This window comes from Hemitrygon akajei, chromosome 3 (genome assembly GCF_048418815.1).
Source record: "Hemitrygon akajei chromosome 3, sHemAka1.3, whole genome shotgun sequence".
NCBI classification, from domain to species: Eukaryota; Metazoa; Chordata; class Chondrichthyes; order Myliobatiformes; family Dasyatidae; genus Hemitrygon; species Hemitrygon akajei.
In genome coordinates, this window is record NC_133126.1 from 33,326,055 (window position 1) to 33,343,919 (window position 17,865).

The window sequence follows — 17,865 nt, forward strand, 5'->3', positions numbered from 1 at the left end:
CGATAACAGAAATGTTCTTGGTACTCTGTGCTCTATTCATCACTCCAGAAATTGCCCGGAGCTTTACAATCAGTGGCTACTTTATTAGGTACAAGATGTACCTAATAAAGTGGCCACTGAGTGTATGCTTGTGGACTTCTACTGTGTAGCCCATCTACTTGAAGGGTTGACATGTTGTGCATTCAGAGATGTTGCTCTTCTGCACACCACTGTTGTAATGTGTGGCTATTTGATTTACTGTCAGCTTGAACCAGTCAGGCCATTCTCCTCTGACCTCTCTTATTAACAAGGTATTTTAGTCCACAGAACAGCAACTCGCTGGATGTTTTTTGTTTTTCAAGCCATTCTCTGTAAACTCTAGAGACTGTTAGTATGAAAATCCCTGGAGATTAGCAGTTTCTGAGATACTCAAACCACCCCATCTGGCACCAACAATCATTGCATGGTCAAAGTCACTTAGATCACATTTTCTTCCCATTCCGACGATTGGTCTCAACAACTACGGAACCTTTTGAACAGGTCTGCTTGCTTTTATGCATTGAGTTGCTGACACCTGATTTGTTGATTAAGTATTTGTATTAATGAGCAGGTGTACAAGTGTAGCTCATAAAGTTGGCATTGAGTCTAAATGTAGACTATCACTGAGCGAGAGGAGAGGGTGTTCATAATGCCACTTGCGTTCAGGAAAACTGTCGCGCACAGAGATTATTTATTGTTGTTTCAATTTTGTTTTACCAGTCAGGGTTAGCCCCAAGCTGAACCACCAAACCCGGAGGACCAGTGGACCACTCTTAGTCTGGCCTCTACCCTTTGACCTGTTTGGCCTCGGTGACCCTACCAGGAGTCCAGCCAACATGGCTCCCCAGGTCATTGAAGAGTATGCAAGTGTACAAACCCTACGACAAGCTTGTGGTCTTCTTTGAAGAGACTATCTGTAATGATCTCACAATCAGATTTATATTAATAAGCCAAATTTTTTTTTCTCCCTTTAACAGTTGTCATGTATAAAATTCTCTATCAATTAAAGTTGTGTGTCAATTTTCACCTGTAGGTATGGTGATGTTGTATTTGCATTGGAAACGTTTCCAGGCTCATCCTGTTACAGGATAAGTCATTTTGCTTTCCTTAGCTACAATGTGGTACCTACCGAGTAACTGGATTTGGAAAGCTTTTTGACTTTTGCTAAAATCAGAGGCACCTTGACATGAATCACACATTGATCCAGCTTCTACTGGATCTAAAATAAAAGTGAGCACCCATGGAGAAAGAAATGCCATACACCTGACGAAATGTCTTCATCTTTATATTAGCTCCATTTCCCTCACCACGAATGCTGCCTGCCATGCTGAGTATTTCTAGCAGTTTCAATTTTCATTTTGCAGTCCTGAAATACACAGTATTTTTACCTTTAGATGGATCCACCTGAATCTTAGGTTCAAAGAAGACTAAATACTTTTTATCTGTTCTCACAGGGAACATAAGAACTAATTGATATTTTCAATGTTCAATGTAAATTTATTATCAAAGTACATATATGTCACTATATACAACCCTGAGATTTATTTTCTTGTGGGTGTACTCATTCAATCAATATACAGGATAATAACCATAACAGAATCAATGAAAGACTGCACCATCCTTTCCTCTTTGTCCTGATACTGATGAGAAATTATAAATGACAATATTTTGTCTGTTTCTTCACATCTAATATCTGGTGGGAATCTATCAGACTTCGTTACAGTGATTGCAGGCTAGGATCTGATGGTATTTGTCGAGACGACTTGCAGTTAAGCAAGCAGGTTGAATTTCATTATGTTCACGAAAAGAAAGAGATGAGAGGACAGGTGGTGTGAGAGACTAGAAAGGAGTAAGATATGGGTCAAAAATTGAAATCCTTCGAAGCAAGAGGGAGCTTTTGGGTTAGCAGAGTTAATTGATAGTGTAGAAGATAATCAACCATCTGCAGTGATTACAGTTTCTGCAGTGTACAAGACCAATTGTTCATTCTGATCAAACCTTGATGCATTTGTGTGGAATGTGTTGATTTCCTTTCGTTTATTGGCCTTATTTTTTAATGTATTTGCATTTTTTCTCTCTATTGGCAGGGACTCCACTCTGGTTCTATATGCAAATTGCACCCATAAGAAATGAATTTGACAAGGTGGTTTTATTTTTATGCACTTTCAAAGACATTACCATATTTAAACAACCCATTGAGGATGAGTCAACAAAAGGTAATATTTCTTCTCCATTGCTAAATTGTTATGTTTGCTGTGAGAAAATTCAATGTGGTTTTCATTAAGTATAGTTTGCCTATTGTATCATTGGGTTATGTGCAGGCTGACTGCTGTGACAGAAGAGAGATGATGACTGTTACATTAGAAGATTCTACCAATTGCTCAGTGTGCAATCCAAAAAATTAATGTTGCTTCATTCTGTAATTCACTTGAATATCTAAATATATTATCTGTCTTTAGATTTCTATCGGCGTGTCTTCCCTCAGGATCTATCTACAGCTGCGCATCAATTTGTTTGCTCTCCTTCATGATATTATAACCTATCCTTGACAACTAGTCCACATATTATTGTGGTCCTGTGGTTACTTGTGCAAATTCTGAATTACCGTACTCTTTTGCATTGAGATTATCAAACTATCCCCTTACCCAGTTCATGCATGGTTTCATTGACATAGCCACAGAGTCAATGTTCCCTTGACAGTGGGTCTTAGGAGTAGCACTTTTAAAGACAATACATTTCATTCCTTTAATGTGGAAAACATTTGAATGCTAAAGTTGGTGTTCCAATTACAGTTACTTGTCACAGTTTATTTTCCTCTTTATTGAAGCCAGCTACTCTCTGTGCTGTATATTGCTTCCCATGATCAGGTTTCTTTACATTGGCCTCTGTATTTTTAAAACTTACAGGATCCTTTAGTTCCAAAACTTTCTTCAGCCTTCTCATTCACTCCAAACTTGCACAACCCCCTCACTCCCAGATGATGCTCCAATTCATTCTGATTTTTGTTGTTAGCCTCACCCAAGTTTCTGAGCATCTGACTCCCCTCCACCTTTCCTGCACACAATCAGCTGGCCTCCAGTCTCTCCCTCAGCCTCCTACCTCCACCATCTTTCTTGACTTCTCTTCGCCCGCTGCGCCATCCCCCCATCCCTCCCTTCCTCCTTCAACGTTTTGATTCAGACTCTAATATCTGCTAACTCACAGCTTTCAGTTTCAGACCTCACCGCCATCCCACTCTTCAAACTCTCTAAGCACCACTCCTCCCTTTCTCTTCCCTCCAGCAGTCTCATGAATTACCCAAGGACTGCTGGCAAGTGAGCAATTCAGTATACATTTATCTGTTCACTGTTTCCTGTGGGAAATGAAACAGAATCCACAGATGTCCTGGGTTTCAGCTGTCAAGTGCAGGGAATTACATCCATTGCACACCACTTTTGGGGGGGAAAAAAATCACTTATTCCAAAATGACCATTTCTAGATCTTTAGATTCCATATAGAAACTGAAGAAAGAGTGAAAACTTCACTCTCCCTTTGAAAGATAAACAAGTGATTCTAAACCAAGCAGAGGATCAAATAAAATCACTTTAGAAGGCAGAGGTGCAACATAACACAAGACTTTTTAAAAACAGAACAATGTAGGGACTCCAACTTAGAATGATAGATTTGGAAAACATGTATTGATCTATTTTGTTTGGTCAATTCACATTTAAATCTTTGTCCTTAAGTAAATAAAATATGTACATTACTGCACAGATAATCACTGAACACATATAACATAATTTTATTTGGATGATGGTAGTTCACCCACTCATTAGCCCTACTAGTTACTATCTGCTATCAGAATTTGAATCAACTCAGGCCTGATTAGTACTTGGATGTTCAGACACCTGTGCACTAGCTGGTGCAGAAGAGCTTATTAAGCTTGAATGCATCACTTCCACTGGCCGCTTGTTCCACACTCTCTGAGACAAGAGACTCCCCCTCATGTTTCCCTTAAACATTTCACCTTTCATCCTTAACCTATGACCTCCAGTTCTAGTCTCAACCAACTTTAGTGGAAAAAGCCCATTTGCATTTACCCTATCTACACCTCATATAATTTTGTATACCTCTATTAAATCTCCCCTCATTCTCCTGCACTCCAGAGAATAAAGTCCTAACCTATTTGACCTTTTCCTATAATTTGCTCCTCAAGTCCCAGGAACCTCCTTGCAAATTTTCTCTTTCAGTCTTATCTTTCCTGACCAGAACTGGATACCCCAAATTAGGGCTCACCTGACAAATGTCTTATAAAACTTCAACATAAAATCCCAACTCCTGTACTCAATACTCTACAGTATTCTGTACTGTACTGTACTTAATTGGCTACATTGCATGTTCCCGGTCTAAGCTCCACCTTCCTTTCCAATTCCCAGAGCAATAAAAAGGTAATGTCAACTAATTTAATAATAATAAAAAGATGGTTGATCAGCAAATCAAAATGTTAACAGGAAGATTCTGAAGAGATATATAACTGGGTCTTTTGAATATGGCAGACGCTAAATGCTAATTGCTGATGTAGTCTGCTTATTGACTACATTCAGTGAGCAGCCCATACACAGCAGCTGCAGATTTACAGTATTTGCTGCAGTGCGGAGTTGTTTTCTAGAGTATTAATCAAATGGTACAGCCGTTCTTGTTGGCTGTATTCCACATCTAAAATTAATGGAAGATGGTTGAATATTTATCTCTTTGTCAAAAACTAATCCCTTTCACTTGATTTGTTTCATATATACTAAATCCCTTTAGTGTTTGGGTAAAGGGATAGAAAACTGGCAAATGATTAATCAGCTAATTCTAGGTTGCATTCTCTAGTTGTGTCTAGACTTTGACTTTTGAATAACATTGCATATTTTTTCAAAATGACAAAAAGATTAACTGAAGTTTCAACTTGTATATTACATCTTTTATATATTTTTGGCTGGATCACAATTATCTCTAGATCTTACTGGCTCCGTGATAAAATACTATATATTTTAATTCATTTCAGATTTCTATTGCTGTAACTTTGAATTATTGTAAAAATTATTGGCTCAAAATTAATTGCTGATTACTGGTGTTAAGTGTGCCAGGTGGCAGATCTCTAGGCTACCAACTGATTCATTCATGAAAGTGTATGAGAGCCAGGGCCCTACGCCCAACACCTGTAAAACAAATATCCACTACCGACTACCGACACTACCTACACCTCCAACAATAGAAGTTCATAGTGAGGCCCTGGCAGCTGTGGACCAATTCTCATATCACGTTGAAAATCTCATACTGTATCAATGATGAAATCCGCTATTGCTTTCCATGCATCATCAGCCTTTGGTGGACTGAGGGGAGAAAAAGGTTGTCTGAAGCCACAAAACTTCTGGTCCTCTGGCAGCAAAGCTCTCTGCTTTCTGAGGTGCTTCCAGACTACCAACACTGGGCAACTCGAGGTCCTGGAAATATTCCCAAAACTCTCCATGCAAAATCTCCAAATTCACTGGAAGGACAAGAGACCTACACTCAACATAGGCTTAACTGAATTGACTTTGTTACTTACATCCTTCATATACATGAGGAGTAAAAATCCTTACATTATGTCTCTGTTTAAATGTGCAATTTATAGTAATTTATAATAAACAGTATGTACAACAGGATAGTCAATATAACATAGAAATACAGTTGTGTCAGCATGAATTAAGCAGTCTGATGGCCTGGTGGAAGAAGCTGTCCCAGAAGCCGTTGGTCCTGGCTTTTATGCTACCATTTCCCAGATGATAGCAGCTGGAACAGTTTGTGGTTGGGGTGACTTGGGTCCCCAATGATCCTTCAGGCCCTTTTTAGACACCTGTCTCTGCTAATGTCCTGAATAGTGGGAAGTTCACATCTACAGATGCGCTGGGCTGTCCGCAGCTCTCTCTGCAGAGTCCTGTGACAGAGGAAAGTACAGTTCCCATACCAGGCAGTGATGCAGCCCGTCAGGATGCTCTCAATTGTGCCCCTGTAGAAAGTTCTTCGGACTTGGGGGTCCATATCAAACTTCTTCAACTGTCTGAGGTAAAAGAGGTGCTGTTGTGCCTTTTTCACCACAAGCCAGTGTGTACAGACCACGTGAGATCCTCGGTGATGTTTATGCTGAGGAACTTAAAGCTGTTCACCCTCTCAACCCCAGATCCATTGATGTCAATAGGGGTCAGCTTGTCTCCATTCCTCCTGTAGTCTACAACCAACTCCTTTGTTTTTGTGACACTGAGGGAGAGGTTGTTTTCTTGACACCACTATGTCAGGGTGATGATTTCTTCTGTGTAGGCTGCCTCATTATTATTTGAGATTAGGCCAATCGGTGTAGTATTGCCAGCAAATTTAATTGGAGCTGTGGGTGGTGACACAGTCGTGGGTATACAGACAGTAAAGGAGGGGGTTAGGACACAGCCTTGAGGGGCATGTGTGTTGAGGGTCAGCAAGGCAAAGGTGAAGGATCCCACTCTTACCACCTGCCAATGATCTGACAGGAAGTCCAAGGTCCAGCTACACAAGGCAGGGTGAGGGCTGAGACCTCTGAGCTTCCTGTCGAGCCTGGAGGGAATTATGGTGTTGAATGCTGAACTGTAGTCCAAGAACAGCATTCTCACATAAGCATCCCTCTTCTCCAGGTGCGTAAGAACAAGGTGTAGAGCTGTGGCTATTGCGTCGTCTGTCGATCGGTTGTGTCGATAGGCGAATTTTAGGGTGGAAGATGAAATATTTAAAAGGAGTATGAGGGATAACTTCTTCAGAGAGTAGTGCGAATGTAGAGTTCCCAGCGAAGAGTTAGGTGTAGATACAATTGTAACATTTAAGAGAAGTTTGGATGAGGACTATGTTGTCAAGAGATCACCCAGGGGACAGAGCAAAAGTCATCAAAGCCTTTGGGGAAAAAAATGCAAAAGCCCCTGTGGTGAACTACATATACCTGTCTGGACATGCCCCCCCCCCGCTGACTGCTCCTGTGGCTCCTCCCACAGACCCCGGTATAAAGGTGATTGGAGGCACTGCTCCTCCCTCAGTCTCCAGGATGTTGTCTGATGTTCTCTTGCTGCTGACGGTGCTTTCTTCCAGCTAATAAAAGCCTATCTCGACTCACGTCTCCGAGAATTCTTGATGGTGCATCAGCCCCCTGACATTTGAGTCTTCCTCAGCTTAGCGTAAGGAATGATATCAGGATGGTGTTGAGCCTATGCACTGAGAATACACAGTGGTCCAGAGTAAATCCCTTTAGTCCTCCTGCCCCAACTGTAGAAGAGTTTTATTGCTTAATCAATCACTTCATTACTCACAAAACTGTAGTCCTCCTCATTTCTCAGGGAATACCTGAGAAAAAGGAGGTGTAATAATGTACCTACACTTTACTGGGCTTCAGAAATTCATTCCATTGCTAGTTTAGCACTACTGTTTGCGGATGAATTCCTCGGCAGCGGTTTCACCCAGCCCATCGTAAGGGTGATGGGATGTTTCTGATGGGTTCTCTACCGGGGTTTGGACTAACGCAGACACTTCATAAATAAATCTGATATCCACATTGGAATCCAAACGGCTGATAGTGAACATTTGGAGCTTAAGATGACAGGCAAGAATTTCAAAGCTGGAAAAAAAATGAATACAACTTGTCCCAATTTCAACAGAGGATTGGGCTGTGATGGATGAGAATTATACGAAGACCAAACATCTTCCTCTTACTAAACAGAAAAAAATAGTGCAGTGGAAACAAAAATTGCTGGAACTGTTCAGCAGGACAGACAACAACTGTTTGAGTTACCAGCTCTGTTAAATCCGCTTCTTTTCTCTGGCCTGCTGAGTTTTCTAGCATTTTGAATTTTATTTCCACTTTCTTGCAACCTCAACACTTTGCTTTCGTGTGCAAAAGGATGTTTTAAAATTAGGTAATTAATAATACAATTTTCAATAAAAGTTCAAATAAATTGCCACACTTTTTGATCTGCAGATATAAATCAAAAACAAAGATTGATATTTAACTATGTAAAACTTCAAAATACTGAGAAATATTTAAGTGATGTATCCAATCAAACCAACATTTTACTTAATAACATTTGTGTTTTCATATTGTTCCAACATCGTTCTCTGTCATTACAATAGTTCTAAATTATGGTCACTGCTGTTATTAGACAGACACAACAGGTAATTTGTACACAGAGTTCCTCGAACAGCACTGATAACTGATTGGTTAAACTGCTCTTGGATAATTCATCAAATGCTGCAGTGGGATCTTTAACATCAATTGGAACCTACGCACAGGCCTTAATTTAAAATGTCTCCTCTCTATGCATCAGTGTCCTGAAGTGTCACCCCAAATTATGCAATTATCTTCTCGAGTAGAGCAGGAGCTCATGTTTGTTTGTGAGGGTGAGCCACAGCTAGGGCACAGTTTTAACCTTCCTGGCAAAAATAAGACAGGTTTGGATCAGGAGCCTGCTTGCTATACTGCTTGATTTAGCTCGCTATTGGAGTCAATAAAGTGTGGGTGTAAAACAAGCCTTTGTCTGAAACATGTTACATTACCTCCAGGTAGATTAGATTAAAATTACCTCCTTAACGTTGAATTGTTGAGACACAACTCTCCTACTCTAGAGTTGTGTTCCCGTGAAAAGAAATGGAATTATTGGCTTTTAAAGATCCATGTAACTGATTTATGCCTAACATAGAAACAATCCGAGGTGGTTTTGACAGATAGTCCTTTAACAATTCATATTATTTTATGTTGTAAACTTGCTGCAGAATGGAGTAGACAGCCAAGTTGTCATCACATAAACACAATGTAGGTTGAGTGAACAAAAACAGTCAATAAATGTAACATAAATCTCAATTCTCTAAGAATCTTTGTATTCAATGACTACTTAAAGGATATTCTAGGTAAATAGGACTAAGTTCTAACTTCAGTGGAAAGATTCTTGAACCTCAGGTTGCCCAATATAATTCTAACCCCATAATGCACACAGTAATATCCACGTGATCTTTCTGCTACCTAAAATCACCTTGAGATGTTGACAAGGTCTTTCAATAAAACTGCTCTGTCTGTATTGCTCCACTTACATTTTGTAAAATGGGCTAGCCCTCAACCATTTGAGGTGCCTCTAGACTGGGAAGGCAGCAGCAGTACCCACCGTGTTCCACAGTGATCTTGGGAGTGACTGCCGCCTGTCATCCCCTCCACCCAGCACCGAGCTGTTTCTTGAAGGCCGATTCCAATACTTGTCAAAGCTAAAGGCCTGAGATTGTGTTTTGGATAAGCCTCCTACCTTGACAGACCATCCCACCACACGAGCTACGGGCAGTTGGTGGCCCCGAAACTTCTATTAAGACCGACACATAACTTGTGCTTGATTTCAAAATAAGATAGCATTACATCTCAATGTTCACTTACGCCTTCCATATAACCCAATCTGCCACATGGTACCAAGCACCCTGTTGGAAATTTTATAGTAATAGGCAAAGGTAATGAAATTGTATCTCAATGCCCATGCGTTTCCCTTGGGCTGGGCTCCCAGCTCAGTATTTATTTGCTTAACACTGAAAAGCCTGGCGCATAACTACGTGTTGTACTTCTTGAAAAGCAAAATGTTCAGGTTTGCTTGTTGTTCTCATCACCATTTGTGGGTCTCCTCCTTCATGTACCTTTAAAAGATTTCCATTCAGCGCAGAAAATAATGCCACGTTTGGGATGCTCTGAACACCACTAGGAAACCACTCAGAGAATTCATAGTAGTGGTAGTATGCAAATACCTTTCATCAAATGATGTAGGATAGAGATTAGAGAATAAATTAATGCATATTATTAAATTCCCCCCTTCCTCTATTCCCCACATTGACCTTTTACCTCTTCTTATCTGTCCTGTGTTGCTTCCTCCTTCCCTGTCTTCTATTGTCTACACTCATCTCCTATCAGATTCCTTCTTCTCCACACCTTGACCTTTCTCTCCCACCTGGCAGCACCCACCAGCTAGCCTCCGTACCCTCCCCCCACCTTTTTATTCTGGCTTCCTCCTCCCCTTCCCTCCCAGTCCTGAAGTAGGGTCTCGGCCCGAAACGGCGCCTATCTATTCGCTTCCAAAAGTGCTGCCTGACCTGCTGAGCTCCTCCAGCATCTTGTGTGTTTTGCTTACACTTGAATTTGTTTTTTAAGTAGTATAGAAGAGGTGATAAAGAATAAGTAGTTAATGGATTCTTAAAAATCAATTTTTCTGTGCTAAGCAATGTTTTAAATGCTTTTGCAGTTCATGTTCAAGTTTAGTGTTTACAATCTTTACATACATGCACAGGGTCTGCATAACATGCAAGTTAGATTTTTGCAGCAACAGCTCAGTATATTACAAATATGATTTAACAGTGAACTAAGTTAACATAAACTGTACGTAACTTACACAATCTGGATTGCATCTATTTGAAATGATACACTTATTGCTTTGCCAGCATTACAGGTTAACAACTAGAAACATAGGAAGCCTACAGCACAATACAGGCCCTTCGACCCACAAAATTGTGCCGAACATGTCCCTACCTTAGAAATTACTAGGGTTACCCATAGCCCTCTATTTTTCTAAGCTCCATGTACCTATCAAAAAGTCTCTTAAGAGACCTTATCGTATCCACTGTTGCTGGCAGCCATTCCACGCAATCACTACTCTGAGTAAAAAAACTTACCCCTGACCTCCTCTGTACCTACTCCCCAGCACCTTAATCCTGTGTCCTCTTGTGGCAACCATTTCAGCCCTGGGAAAAAGCCTCTGACTACCCACATGATCAATGCCTCTCATCATCTTATACACCTCTATCAGGTCACCTCTCATCCTCTGTCACTCCAAGGAGAAAAGGCCGAGTTCACTCAACCTATTCTCATAAGGCATGCTCCCCAATCCAGGCAACATCCTTGTAAATCTCCTCTGCACCCTTCCTATAGCTTCCACATCCTTCCTGTAGTGAGGTGACCAGAACTGATGTGAAACAAGTAAAATGAAGGCACTGTAAGGAAGGGTTTTGGACCGGGCAGTTACTCTGTGTTTTCTTTAATGAAAGGGTGGGCCAAATTTGCTCGACTGACCCGGGCGCTGACGAACAGTCGAAGTGTTTTGCAGCAGTTGACTCCAATGAACAAATCTGATGGCGTTCATAAGCATTCACGACTTGCAGAGGTAAGTTTTGAATTCCTTCTGATTGGGCTGGGCAATAAGTTTATAGGGGAATGAAGCTCAATCCAAAATTCATGACAGGACTGCAGAACAGAACAGCAATTTATAGACTGCCAGAGAATACTTCATCCCCTACTAAAATTCTGTATTTGAGAGTTTCTCTTTTACTTTTGACTCTTTGCCTCCAGGAATCTGTTGATTAGATGTAAAACTCAGAGGGAAAGGGGCAAGGATCCCTTCAGTTTTTCCATCACTTTGGGATTTCAGGGACTTTGTTATGTGACATTTAGCTTGGTCACAGCCAAATAGAGAAAGGATGGTTGGCAGTATTTAATTGTAGAGGGATGGGAGATGAATATGATCTCGAGCTCCATTTCTCAAATGTAAAGTCTGCCCCATGTTCCAGTGGAAAGTCCAAAGTTCAACGTTCACGGTAAAGACTAAGGAAAGTTTATTATCAAAGTACATGTATGTCATCATAGACAATGCTGAGATGTGTTTTCATACAGGTGTACTCAGTAAATCCAGGAACCATAACAGAATCAATGAAAGAGTGCACACAACAGGGTGGACAAGCAACCAGTGTGCAAAAGACAACAAGCTGCACAAATACAAAAGAGAAAAAATAATAATAAAGAAATAGACAATAAATATTGAGCACTTGAGATGAAGAGTCCTTGAAAGGGAGTCCATGGGTTGTGGCATGTGAAATTTAATGAGTTTAATGAGCCTGCCGGTCAAGGGGTCATAACTATTCCTGAACCTGGTGTCCTGAGGCTCCTGGATCTTTGTCCTGATGGCAGAAGCGAGAAGTGAGCGTGACCTAGGGGGTGGGGATCTGTGATGATGGATGCTACTCTCCTGCGGTGGTGATCCATGTAGATGTGCTCAGTGGTGGGGAGGGCTTTACCCATGATGGACTTGGCTGTAGACACTACTTTTTGTAGGCTTTTCCACTCAGGGGCATTGGTGTTTCCATACCAGGCTGTATCACAACCAGTCAGTATTCTCTCCACCACGTATTTATTGAGGTACATATATGATCAAAGTATGTATCCCACATGCAAGCTTGAGGTTCATCTTCTTGCAGGCAGCCACAAAGCAAAGAAACACAACAAACCCACTTAAGAAAAACCACACAACAAAGACTGTCAAACACCCAGTGTGCGCAAAAAGAACAGATTGTGCAAAGAGTAAACAAACAGCACAGAGAACAGGAACTGCAGAGTCCCCGAAAGTGAGTCCACAGCCACTGAGCCAGTTTGGCACCAAGGCAAGTAGAGCCTCCCTCCCGAAGTAGTAAGCTGAACACTTCACCCTCGCCTTCGACATCTTGACCTTTTTTTCCGGCTCAGCACTTAAATTGGCTAAACCGAGGTTAAGTTTTCACTCTTGGGCCCGGGCCCCACTGCTTCGATCGGGCCCCAAGTCGGTTCCAACAAAGGCCGCTGCAGTCGTACCTGCATTCTTGAGAGTCCAGGTCACTGAATCCATCAGGAGACTGCATAAAAACTGCAAATGGTTCCAAGACACAACTCCTTAAAGGGAAGTAACAGGCTGCGGATTGCAGTGATCATCGTCCAGAATCAGTATAGTGAATGTAGCTTGAAGAAGGATCTGGTGCTTAGTCAGTCGTTTTGTTTGCTGCCCGCAAAATGTCTCCGTGTCTCACCAGCGGCATCTTGCCAATGAGTTCAGAAAGGTATCTGAGTTATGGATGTGAAAGGAAGCTGATTTAGACATGCTGTGCTTTCTGAAGTTGTGGAGTATTTGCATAATGTTTCAAAATATTCTCTGTGTGTTTCAGGTTCTGCAGCTAGGATCTGACATCCTTCCTCAGTATAAACAAGAGGCTCCAAAGACTCCACCCCACATCATCCTACACTACTGCACATTTAAAACTACCTGGGACTGGATCATCCTTATTTTAACCTTCTACACTGCAATTATGGTTCCTTACAATGTGTCCTTCAGAACAAAACAGAACAATATTGCCTGGCTAGTGCTGGACAGTGTGGTGGATGTGATTTTCTTAGTTGATATTGTCTTAAACTTTCACACCACTTTTGTGGGACCTGGAGGGGAAGTTATATCCGATCCTAAACTAATTAGGATGAACTATTTAAAAACGTGGTTTGTGATTGACCTGCTGTCCTGCTTGCCGTATGACATCATCAATGCCTTTGAAAACGTGGATGAGGTAGGTTGCCAGTTTTGGATTTATTGCAGCTAATAACAAAGTTCTGTTTAGCTTGCTAGTGTACAGCATTGTGCTGTCAGTGTTAGCTTTGATTTGTGGCAGCCCTTTGTGATGTAGTCCTGTTAGAGCTAAATTACATTTCTGAATTTGCAGAGATTCCACCTCATTTATCTTGTACAGTGAACGTTGCGAGTTTCTGACAGGAATAGCACTTCATGAAATGCTGGCCAGCGGTTCCGCAAAACGTTTGGTTTCCTGTCTATAAAGCAAAAGAAAAAGTTATGGTGGACTCAAACACATTGCAGATCTTGAAGCAATTCCCTGATAGAATTTACAAGTAAAGTTTGGGGAACTGAACGCTTTGCAACTACGAGGGGTGATTGATAAGTTGGTGGCCTAAGGTAGAAGGAGCCAGTTTTAGAAAACCTAGCACATTTATTTTTCAAAATAGTCCCCTCCTACACTTACACACTTAGTCCAGCGGTCATGGAGCATATGAATCTTGGACCTCCTGAAAGTGTCCACAGCATGGGTGATTGATAAGTTCGTGGTCTACAGTAGAAGGAGATGAGTTATACAGCTCTCTTTACATGCACACGCAGGTCAACTCTTTGAGTGATTATGCAGAAAGTTTGAAGTTAATAACTCATCTCCTTCTACCTTAGGCCACAAACATATCAATCACCCCTCCTATGTACCTTCTTTGGAAATAAACAAAAAGATCAATTATTCATACATCTTTATAACTAGAGTTGTAGTTGAAATGTGTAAGTTTGCATGATCACCCACAGTTTTTGGTATGGTTAAAACGATTAGTAAAATAGCTACCAACTGAAGGTTCACACATAGTGAGCTGAAACGTTTTGTTGCTATGCCTACAATAGTCAGAAACTAAAAGGAGAGCCACGGATGCTGGAAATCTGACGTTAGAAATATATTCCAGGTTGCTGAAATCTGAAGTGAAAGTGGCATTTTGTGTCGCAGTTGGCACTGCCATTTTGACACCACCAGACAACAGCAGCCAGCCTGTTCTGTTTGTGAAAGGATGACCATCCGTCTTGTTTGGGGAAATCGTTGCTTCAGATCCCAGCAGAAGCTTCACTGAAGCACATTCAGCCAGTGACCTTTGAATGGCTTACACCCCAGGTTAGGGTGTTCTCCAGAAAGAAGTTGGTTGATCTTAAGTGTACCAAGTTTATGACTGTGCAAGTGTACCACTACTGCACCACTATCCCTAAAACCACAGTGTCTTTCAAAACTAAAATGAATTAACAAGATTTTTATACACACAGCAGAAAATTATATGAATGTTTGCCTTAATATTGTATTAGATGACTGGGTGGATAAATAATATTACCTACCTGGTCATCTGAATGCCATTGCATAATATAGAACATGGAACTGTGTAGCAAATGAACAAGCCTTTTGGTCAACAATGTTGTGCTTAATCAATGAAATTACTTATCAAGTGGCCAACTAAACTAAGCTCTTCTGCCTAAATAATGTCCATATCCTTCCATTTTCCTCACGTCTCTAATGTATCTGCCTCTACCACCATTCCAGGCATCACATTCAGACACCAACCGCTCTCTGTTCCTCACATCTCCTTTGACCTTACCCATCTCAGGAATGCAGAGGAAAAAGATACTGTCTGTCTACTCCGTCTATGCCTCTTATAATGTTATACATCTCTATCAGATCTTTCTTCAGCCTCTGCTGCACCAGAGAAAATAGAAGTTTGTCCAACCTCTTGTTATATAGCTCATGCCCTCTAATCCAGGCAGCATCTTGGTAAATCTCTTCTGCACCCTCTCCAAAGCCTTGACATTCTTCCTATAATAGGGTGACCAGAACAGTATGCTATACTCCAGATCTAATTTGAAGGTGTGTACTCCCATCCAAGGTTAGGCTTTTCTCCTGGGGTTCATCTGTGATCCAGCAAAAGGCTTCTTCATTCTTTTGAGACCATATGAATCATCTCTAGTACTTCTAGGACAGAGCTTTGTGCACTATAAACATGTGTCAGGCCCTGACAAAAGTGCACATAATTTCCCATGGAAAATGAGTGAAGACCCCAATCAAACCCTGGCATGAATAGGCTTGTAAAGTTAGAACAGAAAGCTTAAAGGTAAAATGGCAGCAACACACACAAAATGCCGCAGGAACTCAGCAGGCCAGACAGCATTGATGTTTTGGGTCAAAACTCTTTGGCAAGACTGGAGAGAAAAAGCTGAGGAGTAGATTTAAAAGGTGGGGAGAGGTGACAGAGAAACACAAGGTGATTGGTGAAACCTGAAGGGGGAGGGATGAAGTAAAGATCTGGGAAGTAAATTGGTGAAAGGGACAGAAGGCCATGGAAGAAAGTAAAGGGGGGAGGAGCACCATAGGAAGGCAGTGGGTGGGCAAGGAGATAAGGCGAGACAGGGAAAAGGAGATGGGATATGGTGAAGGAGAAAGTTGTTTGGGGGGGCATTACCACAAGTTTGAGAAATAGATGTTCGTGCTGTCAGGTTGAAGGCTACCCAAACGGAATATAAGGTGTTGTTCCTCCAACCTAAGTGTGGCCTCATCCTGACAGTGGAGGAGGCTATGGATAGTCATACCAGAATGGGCGTAGTGAACAAGTTTTAAGCCTCTAAATAAAATTTTATTTGTATTAAGAATATTTTGTGTGAGGTCGATAAGTGTGCCTCACAAAATATTTGGAAGTAGGATGTCAATCTTGCTGGCTATTGTGAAACCTATCCATTTGTTCAGTGCAGTGTAGGAACAGCAATGTGTATTGGGAAATAAATTTAAATCATGGCTACTTACATTGTATTGCGAATTGTACAGAGGTAGATTGGCTCTGAAAACAAAAGGGATCTGGGATTTGCTAGGAAGCTAAAAAGTTTAGGGTTTGAAATATAATCCTTGAATGATTGATGATTTGACCATGTCTCCATCCCCATCTTTCTGAGTCCTATCCAAGCTTTTTTTTTCAAGTTCAAAGCAGGCTGAAGTAGAAAGTCAATGTTGCAAAACAAATCCATTTATTGTAGGAACGGCAATATGTGTTGGGACTAATTCTAAAGCAGATACAGGTACATAATTCATTGAAAGTGGCGTCACGGGTCATAAAGAAGCTTTTGGCACATTGGCCTTCATAAATCAACATATTGAGCACAGGAGACGGGATGTTACGTTGAAGTTGTATAAGATATTGACAAGGCCTAATTTGGAGTATTGGGTGCAGTTTTGGTCACATACCTACAGGAAAAATGGTCGAAAGAGTACAGAGAAAATTTACAAGGATGTTGCCGGGTCTGGAGGATGTGAGTTATAAGGAAAGATTGAATAGGTTAGGACTGACAGGAGATTTAATAGCGATATACAAGATTATGAGGGGTATAGATAGGATAACTGCAAGCAGGCTTTTTCCACTGAGGTTGGGTGGAACTACAGAGGTCATGGCTTAAGGGTGAAAGGTGAGAAGTTTAAGGGGAATATGAGGGAAAACGTCTTCACTCAGAGGGTTGTGAGAGTGTGGAACGAGCTGCCAGCACAAGTGGTCCATGCGAGCCTGATTTCAAGGTTTAAGAGAAGTTTGGATAGGTAGGTGGATGGTAGGGATATGGAGGGCTATGGTCCAGGTGCAAATCATTGGAAGTATGCAGCTTAAGTGATTTTGGCATGGACTAGATGGGCTGACAGGCCTGTTTCTGCGCTTTACTTCTCTACAACTCTCTGACTCTTAAGTACACTTGGAACATGGTGATCACGTGTGTTTCCCGTGGGTGCTCCAATTTCCTCCCACATTCCAAAGACAAACGGTTAGGGTTAATTAGTTGTGCAAGTGTGGCAACACTTGTGGACTGCTCAACACAATCCTCGCTGATGTGATTTGACACAATTGAAGCATTTCACTGAATGTTTTGATGTACACGTGACACAGGAAGCTAATCTTTAATCTTCTATATCTCTACCCCACGCCCATTGAAGGATTTACCATTTGTCGCCCCATCCTTTCACTCCCTGTTCTTACAAATATTCTAGAAATAATCCTATAGCCCACCAATAGCCGATCTCCTCCCACTCACCAGGTTTAATCCTCTCCCCCCCCAGTTTACTCATAACTCTGGGAATTCCCAATCCCTTAGCCCCATCCTCTCGTCTCCTCACTTTACCCCTCTTCCTTCCTCCCTCCCTCCTTACCTTCTCCTGGCTGACACCACTAACACTGGTATTGGTGTACAGTCACCAGCTGCCTGTCAGCATCACTGGCTGCATGGCAAGCAAAGACGAAGGCTCCTGATCATAGATCCTGGCCTCCGCACTCCTCGCAGTGCTCCCGACCTCACTCCTTCTCTCACTTGTGGCACAACACTGAAAAACGGTAAGTACCAGAGTACACCTTGGGAGGAGAAAATCAGTCAGTGCTGATTATAAACACAAGAAGGTCTGCAGATGCTGGAA

The 17,865-nt window shown here is 41.6% G+C and overlaps 1 protein-coding gene across 2 annotated transcripts in view; it reads left to right on the forward strand.

Moving 5' to 3' along the window:
- The window catches only part of kcnh5b (potassium voltage-gated channel, subfamily H (eag-related), member 5b), a 668,271-nt gene that overhangs the window by 103,708 nt on the left and 546,698 nt on the right, over positions 1–17,865 (forward strand). For both annotated transcript variants that reach the window (XM_073039513.1, XM_073039515.1), the window contains exons 4-6: positions 2,106–2,234; positions 11,098–11,213; positions 13,018–13,410. In XM_073039513.1, the coding sequence (XP_072895614.1) occupies positions 2,106–2,234; positions 11,098–11,213; positions 13,018–13,410 (638 nt within the window). The remainder of the gene's footprint in view (positions 1–2,105; positions 2,235–11,097; positions 11,214–13,017; positions 13,411–17,865) is intronic.